Source organism: Sminthopsis crassicaudata, chromosome 2 (genome assembly GCF_048593235.1).
Source record: "Sminthopsis crassicaudata isolate SCR6 chromosome 2, ASM4859323v1, whole genome shotgun sequence".
Taxonomy (NCBI): Eukaryota; Metazoa; Chordata; class Mammalia; order Dasyuromorphia; family Dasyuridae; genus Sminthopsis; species Sminthopsis crassicaudata.
In genome coordinates, this window is record NC_133618.1 from 231,425,151 (window position 1) to 231,443,009 (window position 17,859).

Sequence of the window (17,859 nt, forward strand, 5' to 3'; positions counted from 1 at the left end):
CAGCTCTCTCTTTATGCTCCTAATATCCATAACTAAGGCAGACTTTTGCCTTAGGTAGCATATTTCCATTCTGCAGTGATCCTTTATACCTCGTAATTCTTTGCTAGTCTCATGCCACAGACATAACTTCTTCACCTAACCTCAGCTACCACCCTCTGATAACACTGCTGCTGGTCTATAGCACCTTAGGCAGCTTCTTGAATACTAAAACCAATGATCCGTTACTATGTTTTTCTTCACCTCCTCTGCCACTTCTAGGTGGTTGGGATGTCTGGAAGTATGGTCCATCTCTCTCTAGCATGACCATACTTGATTGGAAAGTACTATTCTCTGTGTTGGATCCATTAGCAAGGAAAATGTGGCCTCTACTCTGCAATAAAGACAGGATTCTAGAGACTTTCTATCTGCCCTGGAAAGGTCAAACCCACTCTATCCCTTCTGCCATGCCTGCCTCCCCAGCAATGGTCTTTTGATACTTGGGAGGGAGAGGAGAATCTCTGTCTCCTCATTACAGGATGATTCATTAGGGTCTCTCCCTACACACATCTCTCCTTGAAGATTCCTCCTTCATTTCCCCCATCTACCAGAATTCCTCATCATAGCTTTTCAGACTTCTCAGTCTAGCATTTCCTTCAAGACTCCTCACAATTTGGTTCCATTTCCAGGTCTCTGTTACATTAATCCCCTTTACTCATGCTCCATTCCAGCCAAATTGGACTGGGAATAGATGGCAAATTGATTTTCAATTACGTATTCATGAATTATATCCCACTGTGTCTCATATTAAGCATAAATATGCTACACTGTTAGCAGCAGCAGCAGCAATAATAGTAGTAGTAGTTGCTGTTGTTGTAGAAGTGGTAATAGAAGTAGCAGTAGTGTAGTAGATGAAGAAGAAGGAGGAGGAGGAGGAAGAAGAGGAGGAGGAGGAGAAGGAGAGGTGAAGGAGGAGGAGAAGGAGAGGTGAAGGAGGAGAAGACGAAGAAGAAGAAAGAAATAAAGAAAAAAAGGACAAGAAAAAGAAAAAAGAAAGGAGAAGAAAGAAAAAGAAAGAAGAAAGAGGAGAAGAAGAAGAAGAAAGGAGGAGAAGTAATTGAGTAGCAGTGGTAGTAGTAGTATAAGCAATAGGAACAGTAATTTATTACTAGCAGAAGTTATAATAGTAGTAAAAGTAATAGAAGTACTGATGGTGGTAGTAGTAGTAGCACCAACAGCAATAGAGGTAGCACTTATTATTATAGTACTTTTATTCTTTAGGTTCAACTCAGCTAACACCACTATATTTAATCTTCCCTGATTCCCTTCCAGATAAAATTATTCTCAACCTCCACAAATTTTCCAGAGGATTTTGTATAGCTTCCTTCTGTCCCCATGATACCCTACTTTGTATGTATACTTCTCTGTATTTCTTGCCCCTTGCCTATACCACTCTATCCCCTCCAGCTTAGGCAGAATATAAGATCATTGAGGGCAGGGACTGTACTGTTCTTTCTTTATCACAGAAACCATCACATGTAAATATTGAATAAATATTTGTCAACCTGAATAAACAACAATCTGTCCAGCCCAGCCCACATCCTCTTTTGCCCATCTCACCCATATTCTCTTCATTCTCCCAGCCAAGCTCTTTTACAGCCTCCTTCTCCCCAAACAGACTCTTCAGAATGGCGTTGGCGATAGGGAGCATCATGGCAGTGGAGGCTGTGTTGCTGAGCCACATGGACAAGAAGGAGGTGGTCATCATCATTCCTAAGATGAGTCTGGTGGGCAGAGAACCAGAGAATGGGCCCTGGAGGCTCAGGAAAAGTTATTGCTTTATTGCTTCTTCCTATTTGCCCCTCCCTCATCATTTCTACTTACTAACTCATCAGGCAGTATTTTTCAAGAAGGCTTCCTTCATCCCTATAGCCAGAAATGATCTTTCATCTGATCTCAATGGTCTTTAGATACTTGGGGGGGGATGGGAATTTCTGTCTCCCCATTACAAGATGATTCATTAGGGTCTCTCCCTACACAAATCTCTCCTTGAAGAGTCCTCCTTCATTTCCTCCATATACCAGAATTCTTATTCATAGCTTTTCAGACTTCTCAGTCTAGCATTTCCTTCAAGACTCCTCACGATTTGATTAGATACTTGGGAGTAATGTGTACTCCTCATGCATTCATCACATTTATTAGAGCATTTATTATTTTCTCTGCTTAAGTGTTAATTCCTTAAGAATCCAGACTGTATTTAATTCATCTCTTTATCCCCCTTCACAAAATAGCACTCTGCATATAATAGGTGTTTAATAAATGTCTGTTGAATTAACAATAATTAGAAACTAGAATTATAAGAATGTCAGAGTTGGAAAGACCTTAGAAATTACCCAGTCCAACTGCTTCCTTTTAAAAATGGTGAATTTTAAGGCCTAGAAGGGGGAAGGGGTAATACTCATATAGACCTTAATGATATCATTAATATTCTAAGAATCCAAGAAAGTCCCTTTAGTCAATGCTATAGCCTTTTTAGCTCAAAGTTTTGCCTCAGATAAGAATACAGAATTCTGGTTTGGGGGATATCATAGCAGGGTTAACATTCATATTCTAGAATTAATATATTATTGGTATTTATTATGATCAGAGGCAGCGAGGTAGTATAGTGGATAGAATGCTAGACCCAAAAAGATTTTAATTTAAATCCAGCCTTACACATTACCTGTATGATCCTGGACAAATCACTTAAGCTCTGCCTAAGTTTTGCTAGCTTTAAAATGAGGATAATGATAGCACTTATCTTCCAATGTTAATTACAATTGTAAAATTATGTGTATGTATATATATATATATATGCATATATACATGTAATGATATTTAGAAAATGCTTTGCAAATCTTAAAATTTTATATAAATGTGAGTTATTGCTAATATATTTTCAGGTTGTTTCTGCATGTGGTTGTTATGACTTAGGAGATAGAATCTGAGTTGTATAACTGGCTAAGTCACTCTTCTATGCAAACTGGAAGGGTTGGATTGAATTGTCTCTATGGTCCTGTTACCTCTACCATATCTCCATGTCTCATGTATCATGCCATGTCTCTTTCTTCTTATTAATATGAAGTTCAAGCATTCCCAACTGTAAGAAGTCAATCATGATCCCTCAACTGCTGGTGGTCTCTTTCCTAAACTACCTTGTATATATTTGTATTTATTGATTTTATGCTATAAATAAAAATACCACATATATTATTACTATTTATATACTATTTATGCTAAAGAGATATACTACATATTATATCATCATGATTATATAATTTTATTAGAGATTATAATTTGTATATTATAATATTGGATATAATATTATATGCTATATATATATCTTATCTGTGCTATAAACGTTTACATGTACTTATTGTCTCTCCCATTTTAACGTAAGTTCCTTGAGAAAAAGGATTATTTCTCTGTATCTTTTGTGCCTAGCATAGTACCTGGAAGATAGTAGGCACTTAAATACTTGTTGATTGATTGGATAATTAAGTACAGTTCTGATAGCAACTATAGCATATAGTATGTCTAGAACATAGAACTTAGATTTAGAAAGGCCTGGGCTTAAATGCTGCCTCAGAAACAGTGGGGTCCCCAAAAAGTATAAAAAACCAAGACCCTGAAGTAATCACTATAATCAAATTTGCACTGCATATACCATTTTGAGTTGGAACCAATGGCCATATTTTGCATAATTTCAAATAGTGACTTTATCACAACATACACACTAATTGGGACCCAACTGTACTAGATTTATGACAAGTCACTTGCCTTAGCTTCAGTTTCCTTATCTTTAAAATAAGAATAATGATGGCACCTAATTCATAGCTTTCATATAAAAATCAAATGAGATTATATGTGTAAAATGCTTTGAAAACCTTGAAAAGTGCTATGTGAATGTTATTATTATATTTTCTACAGAAGCAGTTCTCAGACTTTTTGGTCTCAGGAAAATTTATACTCTTAAAAATTATTGAAAACCTCACAAAGAGGTTTTGTATATGTGGGTTATATCTATATATCAATGGTTACTATATTTTCAATTTAAACATATTATTATTATTAAAATAGTCTGATCTTGTTGACCCCCTGAAAGTGTCTCAGGGACTTCCAAAGGTCACCAGATCACACTTAGAGAACTGTTGCTCTGACATTAAGTTTATGTTACTTCATGTGATTTTATTTTAAAAATAACTTTCATAGGGCATTGGAGTATTAGATGCTCACAACAAGCCTATGCCATAGATAGACTTACTCAGGGCTGATGATACCCATTTTACAGATGTGATAACAAAGGCCCACAGAGCTTAAGGGGCTTGCCCAAGAGCACCTAGTTATACAGTACTAGAACATGAATGGGAGTCCAGCAGACTCCCAGGCTAGAGCTCTTTCCATCAGGCTGGGTTGCCCAGAAGGACCATGAACTAGAAATAACCTATTACCTGGCTGGCTGGACTCCAACAAACATCAGCACTTTTAGGGCAATTCTCCTGTGCAGGTTCCACTCCTCAATGGCAGAAGCCATGATTAGCCCACTGAGGAAGAGAAAGTTGGTATCCAGGAAATACTGGGGACAGACTTTGCTGGAAGGCAAGATGCCCATGAAAGGGAAGAGAATGATGGGGAGCAGAGCAGTCACCGACAAGGGCAGTGCCTCTGTACACCAGTAGAGCGCCATCAGCAGAATGACAAAAAGGCATTTTCCTTCCTGGGGAAGAGAACATATGAAGAGTTTATGGGTCAGAGAACATTGAATATTTAAAACTAGAGACTCCCTTTAAATACAGAAATATTGTCAGATTTGGAATGAACCTTAGAACGCAGAATGTTGGAGCTAGAAGGAACCTTAAAACATAGACCCTTGGAGTAGGGAGAGATATTAGAATATAGAAGATTAGAATTTGAAGGGACTATAGAACCCAGAATATTGAAGCTGGAAGAGACCTTGGAACATAGATAGAGTTGGAAGGGATCTTAGAGCATGGAAAATTGGAATTATAAGGAACGTTAGAACATACAGGATCTTAGAACATAGGCTGGAACTTGAGGAACCACAGAACACTGAATGTTGGACCTATAAGGGACCATCCAACATAGAATGTTGGAGTTATAAGGGACCTTAGAACATGAAGGATCTTAGAACATAGGTTAGAAGTTGAAGGAACTTTAGAAGATAGAGTATTGGAGCTGGAAGGGACCTTAGAACACAAAATGTTGAAACTGAAAGGGACTTTAGAATACAGAATGTTGGATCTGGAAGAGACTTTAGAACATAAAACGTTGGAAAGAACTTTAGAAATCATCCAGTTTGACCCTCAATTTTATTGAGGAGGAAACTGAGTCCCACATATGGAAGTGACATGCCCAAGGACATGCCACTAGTTAGTTGCTATCAGGACTTGAGCCAAGGTTCCTTGATGCAACCTTGTGTCTGGGGGGTCTTTCCATAACCCCAATATACATATCTCCTATGGCTGTTGCTGCTGCTACTGTTGTGAATCTGGAGAATTCTTCTACATGAGCAGGCTAGGAATTGGAGTACAGCCATGGTGACCCCCATATAGCTTCTCAGTCCTCTTAGGGCTTCCCATGGAGAAGGGAATCCAGACTCATGAAGGATTTTAGAGTTTAAGCCGGAAAGCTGTCCAAGGCAACTAATCTGGAATTAACAAGCTGTACCCTTCCTCCTCTGGTCAGCTCCTTCTGTCCCTCAGCTTTTCCCAGACCCCTCCACAGCAAAGGCTGGCACTGCTTTCAGTGACAACATCATCTAGCCTCTTCACTGGGAAGAAATCTCCTGAACAAGTGAAAGTCACAGCTAAGCATCCTGGAATTAAATTTTATTCATTCTTTGCTCTGTGCTGACTCACTGAATGATCTTAGAGCAGCTCCATTACCTACCCAAAGCTCAAAGTGCTCATCACTGGGGTTAGGAATCCTTGCCTCCTTCCCAGGTCATGTATTCTAAAAGGAAACACAAGGGTGGACTTCTAAGTGCTGAGAAGCCCAGGTAGCAATCCATGTAACAGTCTAGATCCTAATGAGAATGAAGGTTTCCACTTTTAATTTTAATTCTACTGGTCACCTAGTCACTTTCCAAATGATCTTGAAATCAGGAGGGTTTGGGGTATTTCTTTAGCCATGTTCCTTCCAGAGATAAGCTTTCAGGAAAGAAAAGCTTGATGTGGCCAAGAGAATTGACTCTTTTTTCTATCTATTCTGACTGCCCACTTAGCAAAGAGATGGGACTAACAATGTCAAATGAAATCTATGTTTATAGACATCACTCATATGGTTTTGCATAGCTATATTTATATGTTATAAGAGAGGGGTTTCTATTGGTGAAGAATGAATTAGTGAGTAATGCTAGAAATATGAAGAGAGAGAAGGAAAGGAGGGAGGGAAGGAAGAGGAGGAGCAAAGGGAGGAAGAGGAAAGAAGGGGGAAGATAGAAAGAAAGGAAGGAACGAAGGAACAAAGGAATGAAGGGAGGGAGGGAAAGAAGAAAAGGGAGGGAGATAGAGGAGAAGGGAAGGAAGGAAGGGAAGGAGGGAGGGAGGGAAAACAAAACAAAAACAAAAATAATTCCAAAAGAGGACACAAAAGGTAATTTTGTTATTCCCTTAAATTTAATATATACTGGGGGCAGCTAGGTGGCGCAGTGGATAGAGCACCAGCCTTGAATTCAAGAGGACCCAAGTTCAAATTCGGTCTCTGACACTTAACACTTCCTAGCTGTGTGACCCTGGGCAAGTCACTTAACCCCAGCGGGAGGGGGGGGAGGGATTAATATACACTTAAAAACAAATTATGTAACAAGTTCATAATTGCATATATTATTTCTTCTTTGTCATATTGAAATGTTTGTTCTTGTTGATGATTACTAAGTTCATAATAAAAAAGGATAATTTTAAAAAAAGGTGTGATCACTGAGAATCATGGAAAATAAGATGTAGAGGATGTTTTAGACCACAGAAGAAAAAATATCAGAGCTAGAGAGAACATTTGAACACAAAGTTTAGAAGGTTGGAGATGGGAGAGATTTTAAAGGATAGAAGAAGGTACTTTAGAACTTAGAATGTTAAAGTTGGAAGGTTTGGTAGAACAAAGGATCTGAGAGCTCAGAGGAATCTTAAAATTCAGGAAGTCAGATCTTGAAACATCTTTTAAAATCATCTCATCTAACTCCTCCGTTTTAAAGAATACAAAACAAGCCAAAGAAGGGAAATCATTTGCACAAGGTCCCCAGACTTTGACCGCAGGTCTCCTGACTCTCCACTGTGCCCTATTTTTTCCAGGGAAATCTACAATTCTTCTGAAGCTTAAATCCCTTCTAGTCATTAAAAAAAAACACAATTACAGAGAGATTAAAGTCTAGGTATTTAGGGGTAGAATAAGCAGACCTGGGGAGGGAAAGGGAAAATGCCATGTCAGGTGGTTAATTTTTGAGCTATGAGATGATTGCCAGACTGCCACAAAAATTAGTTTTGGTAAGGTATTTTTTCCCAATACCCCCAAGGTTGCCCCTTCCATAGAAAAAAATAGAAATGGTAAGAAGATCCCATCTTTCCATGAACTAGGAGTCCAGAGATTGAACCATCTCTAACAAATCCGATAACCTACCTCCTCATCTGCTCCCAATACCAACCCATCCTGAACCTTACCTCTCCCTGTGTGTCCCCAAGCCTGTGGTGAGAGCATGATCTGAACTAAAGAATTGTGAGTAGGGCATGTGGACCTGATACCAGCTTCCCCACTGGCAGAAGGCATGTTCAGAGGCTCAAGGCACAATGAGGAAAAGGAAGACAAAGAAAATGGGACTCACCCTCTTTGCAGGTGGTTGAGTACATCATTTCTGACAATTTATATTCTATATTCTGCAATCACTTCCAGCTCTAACATTCAATATGGTCTCGTGTTTCTAAATAGTAAGAAAGAAAAATGTTCCCCAAAGGGCAACACAGAGGAGGTGAACTTGCTATATGAAAGAAATACTTGGTGATGATAAGGGATAGAGGCCAAAAATCCCCCTCATGGCAGGTGATAGAAGTAGAAAAATCCTGCCTTGAAGAATCCAAAAATAGCTCCTGAAGAGGAGTCATTTGTGGAAAATGGAGCTCTAAGAATGTATTTTGTCTAAAAAAGATTGGAGACATTTCCATGTTCTAGTCTAGTGGACTGCCAAGCATGTCAGAGCAGAGAAGGCCCCTGAGAATACAGAATGTTAGAGCTGAGAGGACCCTTAGAACACAGAATAAAGAAAACAAACTCCACAATATCATTCTACTCTGTAGCAGGTAAAATAAGCCCCCAAGGACTTTTCCAACTAACCCAGAGTCCAGTCTGGTCCAAACCAGTGTTGCCAAGAGAGAGCATGACCGAATAGGCTCATTAGCAGATGTTATAAACAGCTGTTTGCCCTGCTCATTAAGAGAGTTCCTTCTGCGCTGGGCACCCACAGCCCTGCCATAGCCTTTACAAATTATTCACAAGTGCCTGGAAATCAGCTAGGGTCATGTTGTCTGGCTCACAGCCTAGGAGACTGATTTAGAGTTGCTGCCCCTGCGCTTGGGACATGTGGAAAGGGGAGGAGGTATATGGATATGTCTGCCAGGAAAAGGCAGAACAAGGGGCAAACCCAGGAAAAGTTTCATCATAGCTTAATGAGTGCTCAATGCCAACTCTTTCCCATTCTTAAAAGTTCATCCTGGAACAGGATATTCACATTTGACTGTTCTCTGAAAAGACCATAAGATGCCATACCTCAAAATGATTTCCCAGAAGCAAAGTCATGAGAAAAAGGGAAGGAGTATTTCTATAGTACCCACTGTGTGCTCAAGAACTGTGTCAAAGACTTTTACAAATATTATCTTATTTAATCTTTATAACAACTATTAAAATTAGGTGCTATTACTATCATCATTTTATATTCAAGAAAACAGGCAAATAGAGACTAAGTGACTTGGCTGGAATTACATAGCAAGTATGTTACGGAGGCTGTCTTTGCACTCAGATCTTCCTAACTGCAGACTCAACCCTCTATCCTTTTTGCCACCAAAAATGCTTAGACAAATTGAATTCTTTTGCAAAACCCCATATATAAAATACCACAACCCTGGTATTGGACAGAGATACTCATCATCCCAGTTATAGCCTTCTTCTTCCTAAGATTCCTAATGCATACTGTTCAGAACTGGCCAAACTAATTTCTTTTGAATCCAAAATTTTTAAATAGTATTTTATCTTTCTCTAATCACATTTAAAGATAATTTTCAGCATTCATTTTTTAATAAGATTTTGAGTTTCATAGTTTTCCCCTTCTTGCCCTCCCTCCTCTTTCTTTCTCCTTCCCCTTCCTCAAGATGGCAAACAATCTGATATAGGTTATACATATACAATCATATTAAATATATTTCCACATTAGTCATGTTATTAAAAAAATTCAGAGCAAAAGGAAAAAACCCTGAGAAAGACAAAACAAAAAAGTGAAAATAGTATGCTTCAATCTGCATTCAGACTCTGTAGTTCTTTCTCTGGATGTGGATAACATTTTCCATCATGAGTCTTTTAGAATTGTCTTTTATTACTGCATTGCTGAGAAAAGCTAGGTCTTTCATAGTTGATTGTCACAGTATACAGTGTTCTCTTGGTTTTGATTACTTCAACATCGGTTCATGTAAGTCTTTCCAGGCTTTTCTGAAATCTACTTGCTCATGACTTCATATGAACAACAGTAGTCATTACATTCATATGCCACAACTTGTTCAGCCATTTGATGGACATCCACCAGTTTCCTGTTTTTTTTGCCACCACAAAAAGATTATATATATATATATATGTATGTATATATATATATATATATATATATATATATATATATATATATATATATATATATAAAAGGCATTTTCCTTTTTGACATCTCTTTGGGATACAGATCTAGCAGTGGAATTGCTGGTTCAAGGGGTATGAACATTTGTCCTATGCACATAATTGCAAATTGCTCTCCAGAATGGCTAGATCATTTCACAACTCCATCAACAGTGTATTAGTGGATACACTTCTTTCAATGGGGTCAGAACAGGACCCCATTCTTTATATAGTGGACATGTTAGCTTTCTTATTCTAGACACTATAACTCTCTTAATGAAGCTCATGCCTCTTAATGAAACTGTCACAATACACTATTTATTCAGATTAATTTGCTTAGCCCCAAGTGTAGAAGCAGTATGAGAGGGATTCTATTTGGAAGAAAGTTGGATACAGAATCAAGTAAGACCTGAGTTCAAGTACTGCTTCTGATGCACAGTAACTGTGCAACCCTGGACAAGTCACATGGCTTTTGGGGGAAGGTGAATGACAAGGAGACATGATTCCTGGCATATTTCAAATCTGTCTAGGAATCCTCACCCCTGAAGCTTCAATAGTTCAGTTGGTTCCCTTATTGGAGTCAGTGTCAAAAATGAAGCTTGTCAATTTGCAATTGTGCCCAAAGGGCTATCAAACTCTGCATATCCTTTGACCCAGCTGTGCCATTTCTGGGTCTATATCCCAAGGAAATCATAAAGGAGGGTGGGGATGTTCTGAATCTTTACCACATGATTAGCCAAGGGTTTAAAATCCAAGTCCTTTATTTTCTCTTTCAAAGTGTTGTCTCCTTTCCTGGGGCCTGGTTAGCTTTCTTAGAGGCCTATCTCTCTCCTAGGTTCTGAGAGCTTGAGTTCTTGCCTCCTTCTCTGCCCTCTGAATCTCACCGAATCCAAAGGTTTGTGCTTCAGCCTCAATGAATCTGTCTCAGCCTCCAAGAGCTTCTAGTACGCTTGTCCTTTTCTGGCCCTGATAGCTTCTTGCTTATAGGCTGCCCACTGAGTACAAACCAATCGTTATATCATTAGGAAATCATTATTTGTTGTAGGATTAAATCAATGCTAGATTTAACTATTGTCTCCTCAATTCCGCTTAGTACCTTGTCTCAAGTTCTGGCCCATATCATCTCTTTGTAGGATTAAATCAATCATACTGAACCATGCTAAAAGATAACTATTGTCTCTCCACTGACTTAGTAGCTTGTAAGAATCCTTTGTTTCAAATTCAGAGTTCTGATCCATAACACATAGTAACAGCAAGATCATGTGATGATCAACTTTAATGGACTTAACTATTCTCAGGAATACAATGACTAAAACAAGTCCAAAAGACTCACAATGAAAGATGTTATTCACATCCAGAAAAAGAATTGATGGAGAATGAATGCAGATTGAAGCATTCATTACAGATTGAATACTTTCATGTTCTTTATTTTTTTATGTTTTTTTTTCTTTTGTTCTGAATCTTCTTCCACACTATGACTGTATGGAAATATGTTTTATATGATAGCATGTATATTACTTATATTAAACTGTTAAGTATCTTAGAGAAGGGGAGGGAAGGAAGGAGGGAGAAAATTTGGAATTCAAATTTTTATATAAAAATTAATGTTAACAAAACTGTTTTAGATGAGGAAACGGGGTCCCAGAAAGATTAACAGACCTAGAAAGTAACTAATAGATCCAGGATTCAAACAGAGTCTCTAAGCTTTCCATTATACTAGACATATACTTCTCAATGTCCATCAAATAGTTGAAACTCACAATTTTGGCATTTTAGATCTTCCACAATTTTATTATTTCCCTTCATATACCCAAAATGCCAACTCAGATGGATGACTCCTTATTCCCATGTTGTCACCTGCTTTTTCCTTTCTATATGTCTTTGCCATTTTTCATGTCTAAAACAGATTTTCCCTTGCCACTGTACACGTCTCATTCTCCTTTGTATCATAACTATCTGAACATGTGTCTTTTCTCCCTATTAGAGGCAATGTCTCCTAAATATAGGTTACAGGACTTTGAGACAAGAAGATCTGAATTCAAATTCTACAGCTGCTGCTTTTTAGCTATGTGGCTATGAGCTCTTAAGAACTTAACTTCTGAAAACTTCATTTTCCTCATCTGAAAAATAGAATAATGATACCTTGTAGTACTTACTTAAAAGGGTGGGGATGACAAAATGAGATCATGTGTGTAAAGTACTTTGCAAAATTAAGAGTCAATGTCATTTATAATTACAACTTTTATGAAACTATAAGCTTTTTGGGAACAAAGATCATATCATATATATATACATATATATATGTACAAAGATCATATCATTCATATATATATATTTGTATATTTAGTATCTAGCAGAGTGCTTTGAACATAGTGGTTACTTAAGAAACATTGTTAAATAAATGAATGACATTCTGGATTTGACATTATAGGGAAATCATCTAACTTTTCTGTGATTCAGTTTTCTTCAACTTTTAAATAAGAATTATAGCTTCTGTTCTCCTAACTAGGCAACTAGGAGGTAGAGTGAATAAGATACTGGACCTGACGTCATAAATACCTGAAGTTCAGATTGCTTATTAACTGTATGATCTTAGGCAAGTCACTATAACTTCTGTCTGCCTCAGTTTCCCCAACTATAAAATGGGGATTAAAAGTAGAACTACTGTGAAGATCAAATGTGATGATATTTTTAAAGGGCTTAGTACAGTGCCTGGCACACAGTAAGCACTTAATGTTTGCTCCTTCTCCCTTCTTTTTTCTATATTTCATAGGGGTTTTATGAGGACAGTGCTTTGAAATTTTTAAAGGGCTATAGAAATGTCAGTCCTACTTGTTAAATAGACTTGAATGATCTTGCAATTCACCCGCTCTCCACACTCCATCACTACCCTAGCATCTTCCAAGTTAGATGGCCTCTAAACTACCTTGGCTTACTATAGCTGGAGTTTATCCCCCAAGTACTCTGGAAAAGTGGATGGCTGAGGGAAGAAAGTGGTCTTTCATTCTTAATGCGATCAAAAAAAGCAGGCAAAGCCTATTAAGTTGTTAAGATTGTAAGCAGAGGGTTCAAAACTACAGGGACAGTCCAACAAGGACCTCTCTTATTCATATGAGAAAGGAGAAATCCTAGAATCCTTTTCCTCAGGAGCCAAAGCAGAATTGAGATGGGAAAAAGTCGTCTTCATCCACACACATGATTCCTCTACCCATCCATAATTTAGAGCTGGAAAAGATCTAACAGATAGTCTAGCCCATTCTCCTTGTTCTACAGATAAAGCAATCAAGACACAAAAGAATAAATGATTAACCTATGATTAAATGAATAGTAGGCAGATTCAATTCTTCTGACTCTAAATCTAATCTTCATTTATTCTACTACATTTGTTTGAGGTATCCAGATTGTCAAATCTTAAAATCAACAAATGCATTTATTTTAAATTGCACCCAAAAACCTTGCGTGGAAATGAGGTTATTTGAAATCTTTCATTCTTATTCATATAGAATTTAAGGGAGATCTATTTTTGTCCACCTTCATTTTTTATTTCCTTCACAGGCTAATTGTACACTGTTTCAAAGTCCAATTCTTTTTGTACAGCAAAATAACTGTATGGACATTATACATATATTGTATTTAACTTATACTTTAACATAGGTAACGTGTATTGGTCAACCTGCCATCTGGAGGAGGGGGGGGAAGGAGGGTAAAAATTGGAACAAAAGGTATTGCAATTGTCAATGCTGAAAAAACACCCATGCATATATCTTTTTTTATTAATTTTTATAATTATAACATTTTTGACAGTACATATGCATAGGTAATTTTTTTTACAACATTATCCCTTGTACTCCCTTCTGTTCTGAATTTTTCCCCTCCTTCCCTCCATCCCCTCCCCTAGATGGCAGGCATTCCCATACATATTAAATATGTTATAGTATATCCTAGGTACCATATATATATGTGCAGAACCGAATTTTGTTGTTGTTGTTGCAAAGGAAGAATTGTATTTGGAAGGTAAAAATAATCTGGGAAGAAAAACAAACAAACAAACAAACAAAAAATGCTCACAGTTTACACTCATTTCCCAGTGTTCCTTTTCTGGGTGTAGCTGATTCTGTCCATCATTGATCATTTGGATCTGAATTACATCTCTATGTTGAAGATATCCACTTCCATCAGCATACATCCTTATACAGTATCATTGTTGAAGTGTATAATGATCTCCTAGTTCTGTTCATTTCACTCAACATCGGTTGATATCAGTCTCTCCAAGCCTCTCTGTATTCATCCTGTTGGTCATTTCTTACAGAACAATAATATTCCATCACATTCATATACCATAATTTACCCAACCATTCTCCAATTGATGGACATCCATTCATTTTCCAGTTTCTAGCCACTACAAAAAGGGCTGCCACAAACATTTTGGCACATACAGGTCCCTTTCCCTTCTTTAGTATTTCCTTGGGATGTAAGCCCAGTAGTAGCACTGCTGGGTCAAAGGGTATGCAGTTTGATAACTTTTGGGGCATAATTCCAGATTGCTCTCCAGAATGGTTGGATTCTTTCACAACTCCACCAACAATGCATCAGTGTCCCAGTTTTCCCACAGCCCCTCCAACATTCATCGTTATTTGTTCCTGTCATCTTAGCCAATCTGACAGGTGTGTAATGATATCTCAGAGTTGTCTTAATTTGCATTTCTCTGATCAATAGTGATTTGGAACACTCTTTCATATGAGTGGAAATAGTTTCAATTTCATCATCTGAAAATTGTCTGTTCATATCCTTTGACCATTTATCAATTGGAGAATGGCTTGATTTCTTATAAATTAGAGTCAATTCTCTGTATATTTTGGAGATGGGGCCTTAATCAGAACCTTTAACTGTAAAAATGTTTCCCAATTTGTTACTTCCCTTCTAATCTTGTTTGCATTAGTTTTGTTTGTGCAGAAACTTTTTAATTTGGTGTAATCAAAGTTTTCTATTTTGTGATCAATAATGGTCTCTAGTTCTCCTTTGGACACAAATTCCTTCTTCCTCCACAAGTCTGAGAGGTAAACTATCCTATGTTCCTCTAATTTATTTATGATTTCGTTCTTTATGCCTAAATCTTGGACCCATTTTGATCTTATCTTAGTATGTGATGTTAAATGTGGGTCCATGCCTAGTTTCTGCCATACTAATTTCCAGTTTTCCCAGCAGTTTTTGTCAAATAATGAATTCTTATCCCAAAAATTGGGATCTTTGGGTTTGTCAAACACTAGATTGCTATTTTTATTCACTATCTTGCCCTGTGAACCTAACCTATTCCACTGATCAACTAGTCTAGTTCTTAGCCAATACCAAATGGTTTTGGTGACTGTTCCTTTATAATATAGTTCTAGATCAGACACAGCTAGACCACCTTCATTTATTTTTTTTTTCATTACTTCCCTTGAAATTCTTGACCTTTTGTTGTTCCATATGAATTCTATTGTTATTTTTTCTAGGTCATTAAAATACTTTCTTGGGAGTCTGATTGGTATAGCACTAAATAAATAGATTAGTTTAGGGAGTATTGTCATCTTAATTATATTTTCTCGGCCTATCCAAGAGCACTGAATGTCTTTCCAATTATTTAAATCTGATTTTATTTTTGTGGCAAGTGTTTTGTAATTTTGCTCATATAGTTCCTGACTTTCCCTTGGTAGATATATTCCCACATATTTTATACTATCCACAGTTATTTTGAATGGAATTTCTCTTTGTATCTCTTGCTGTTGGATTGTGTTGGTAATGTATAAAAATGCTGAGGATTTATGTGGATTTATTTTGTATCCTGCAACTTTGCTAAAGTTCTGAATTATTTCTAATAGCTTTTTAGCAGTCTTTGGGGTTCTCTAAATATACCATCATGTCATCTGCAAAGAGTGATAGTTTGATTTCCTCATTTCCTACTCTAATTCCTTGAATCTCTTTCTCTTCTCTTATTGCTGAGGCTAGCGTTTCTAGTACTATATTGAATAGTAATGGTGATAGTGGGCAACCTTGTTTCACTTCTGATCTTACAGGGAAAGGTTCCAGTTTATCGCCATTACATATGATATTTACTGATGGTTTTAAATATATGCTCGTTATTATTTTAAAGAATAGTCCATTTATTCCTATGCTCTCAAGCGTTTTTAGTAGGAATGGATGTTGGATTTTATCAAATGCTTTTTCTGCATATATTGAGATGATCATATGGTTTTTATTAATTTGATTATTAATATGGTCAATTATACTAATAGTTTTCCTAATATTAAACCAGCCCTGCATTCCTGGTATAAATCCTACTTGATCATAGTGTATTATCCTGGGGACCCATGCATATATCTTGTAAATAAAAAGCTATAAAAAGAATAATAATAAAAAAAAGAATTTAAGGGAGAATTTGACCTGGTTTTCTACTGACTGTATATTCAACATTATTAAAAGATTGACTTAGAGCATTAGGAAATCTAACTTCCTTTGTATAGCATTGATTCCTCAAGGCTCACCTCTTCTGGTCAGTCTGCCCTCCCTATTTGGACCTTCATTGAGTTTCCCTTTCACAGGGGTTCAGATGGGATTTAGAATTGTCATCTCAGAAGTTAGTATTTGGTATCACACATTGTTCAGTTTCATATGTAGTGAGTTTTGCCTTCCCAATGACACTGCAAGTTTATTAAAGGCAGAAACTCCAACTTCTTTTTCTGGGTTGGTTATATACCTTGGACATCTCTGGGCTTTCATCACCAAAAAAGGTTTTTCCCCTCCTAAGCTTGGTACTCTATGTTCTGAGTCTCCTTCCAGTTCTTGTTCTGAGTGCTCTTTAACACCAATGTTCATTTATTCAATAAACATTTATTAGACATTTACTATATGGTGTAGTGTAGTGGATAGAGAACCAAGAATAGAATCAGGAAGATCTGAGTTCAAATGTAGCCGTAGATACTAGCTGGGCAAGTCACTTGACCCTGCTAGCTTCAGTTTTCTCATCTGTAAAATGAGTTGGAAAAGGGTTTTTTGCCAGTATTTTTTCCACAAAAACCCCAAATGGGATCACAAAGAGTCTGACATGATTGAACATATTTCAGGGATTTTGTTAGGTTTTATGAATAGAAAGGTAAAATATAAATAGTTTCTGCCTTTAATGCACATTCTACTGGGAAGAAATAGCAAATACACAGATAAATCCAAATATATCTAAAATAAATACAAAGTAATTTATGATGGGAGTGGCGGTAATGTGGCATATGAGTAAAATAGAGAAAGGAGTACCTAGTCGGTAATTTGCATTGCACCATTAGGCTATGAGTTCCTCTCTTTTGCCTTTCTTGGAATATTCAGGGATTAGCACAGTGGCTGTGATGTCATTATTGTTGTTTACCTTTTATTTTTGTAAACAACCACAACATCCTGGAAGTGATGCCATGATACAGGATATATTAGGTGTTTAATAAATGTTCACTCAAAATTTCTTGCTGTATTCCAAGACATTGGAAAAGGCCTCAAGGCCAGAGATGGGACATCTTGTATAAGACACAGTGCCTAGGCCACTTTACACAAATGGTGAGTCCAAGAGAAAAGGTAACATGAAATGTCAGAGCCAAGAGCTCAGAGACAAGTCAACAAGCATTTATTACATGGCTAATCCATGCCTGGCAATGAGCTAAACCCCAGAGATACAAAAAAGGCAAAAAAATAGCCTTTGTCCTCAATGAACTCATGGACTAATGAGGGAAATAACTTGATGACAACCATTTACAAACAGACTATACAGAGTATTAATTGGAGATAATCAACAAGAGTAGTCACAGGAATTAAGGAGGTTTGAACAAAGCTACCATAGAAGGTGAAATATTAGCTGGAACTTGAAGGAATCTAGGGAAGTGAGAAGGCAGAGGTGAGAAGAGAAAGGATTTCAGGCTTGGGAGACAGCCAGGGGAAATGTCTGGAGTC

At 37.2% G+C, this 17,859-nt stretch overlaps 1 protein-coding gene across 2 annotated transcripts in view; it reads right to left on the reverse strand.

Moving 5' to 3' along the window:
* SLC13A3 (solute carrier family 13 member 3) overlaps window positions 1-17,859 on the reverse strand; it is a 76,323-nt gene that overhangs the window by 38,638 nt on the left and 19,826 nt on the right. For both annotated transcript variants that reach the window (XM_074288537.1, XM_074288538.1), the window contains exons 2-3: window positions 4,467-4,732; window positions 1,597-1,760 (exon numbers count right to left, since the gene is read on the reverse strand). In XM_074288537.1, the coding sequence (XP_074144638.1) occupies window positions 1,597-1,760; window positions 4,467-4,732 (430 nt within the window). The remainder of the gene's footprint in view (window positions 1-1,596; window positions 1,761-4,466; window positions 4,733-17,859) is intronic.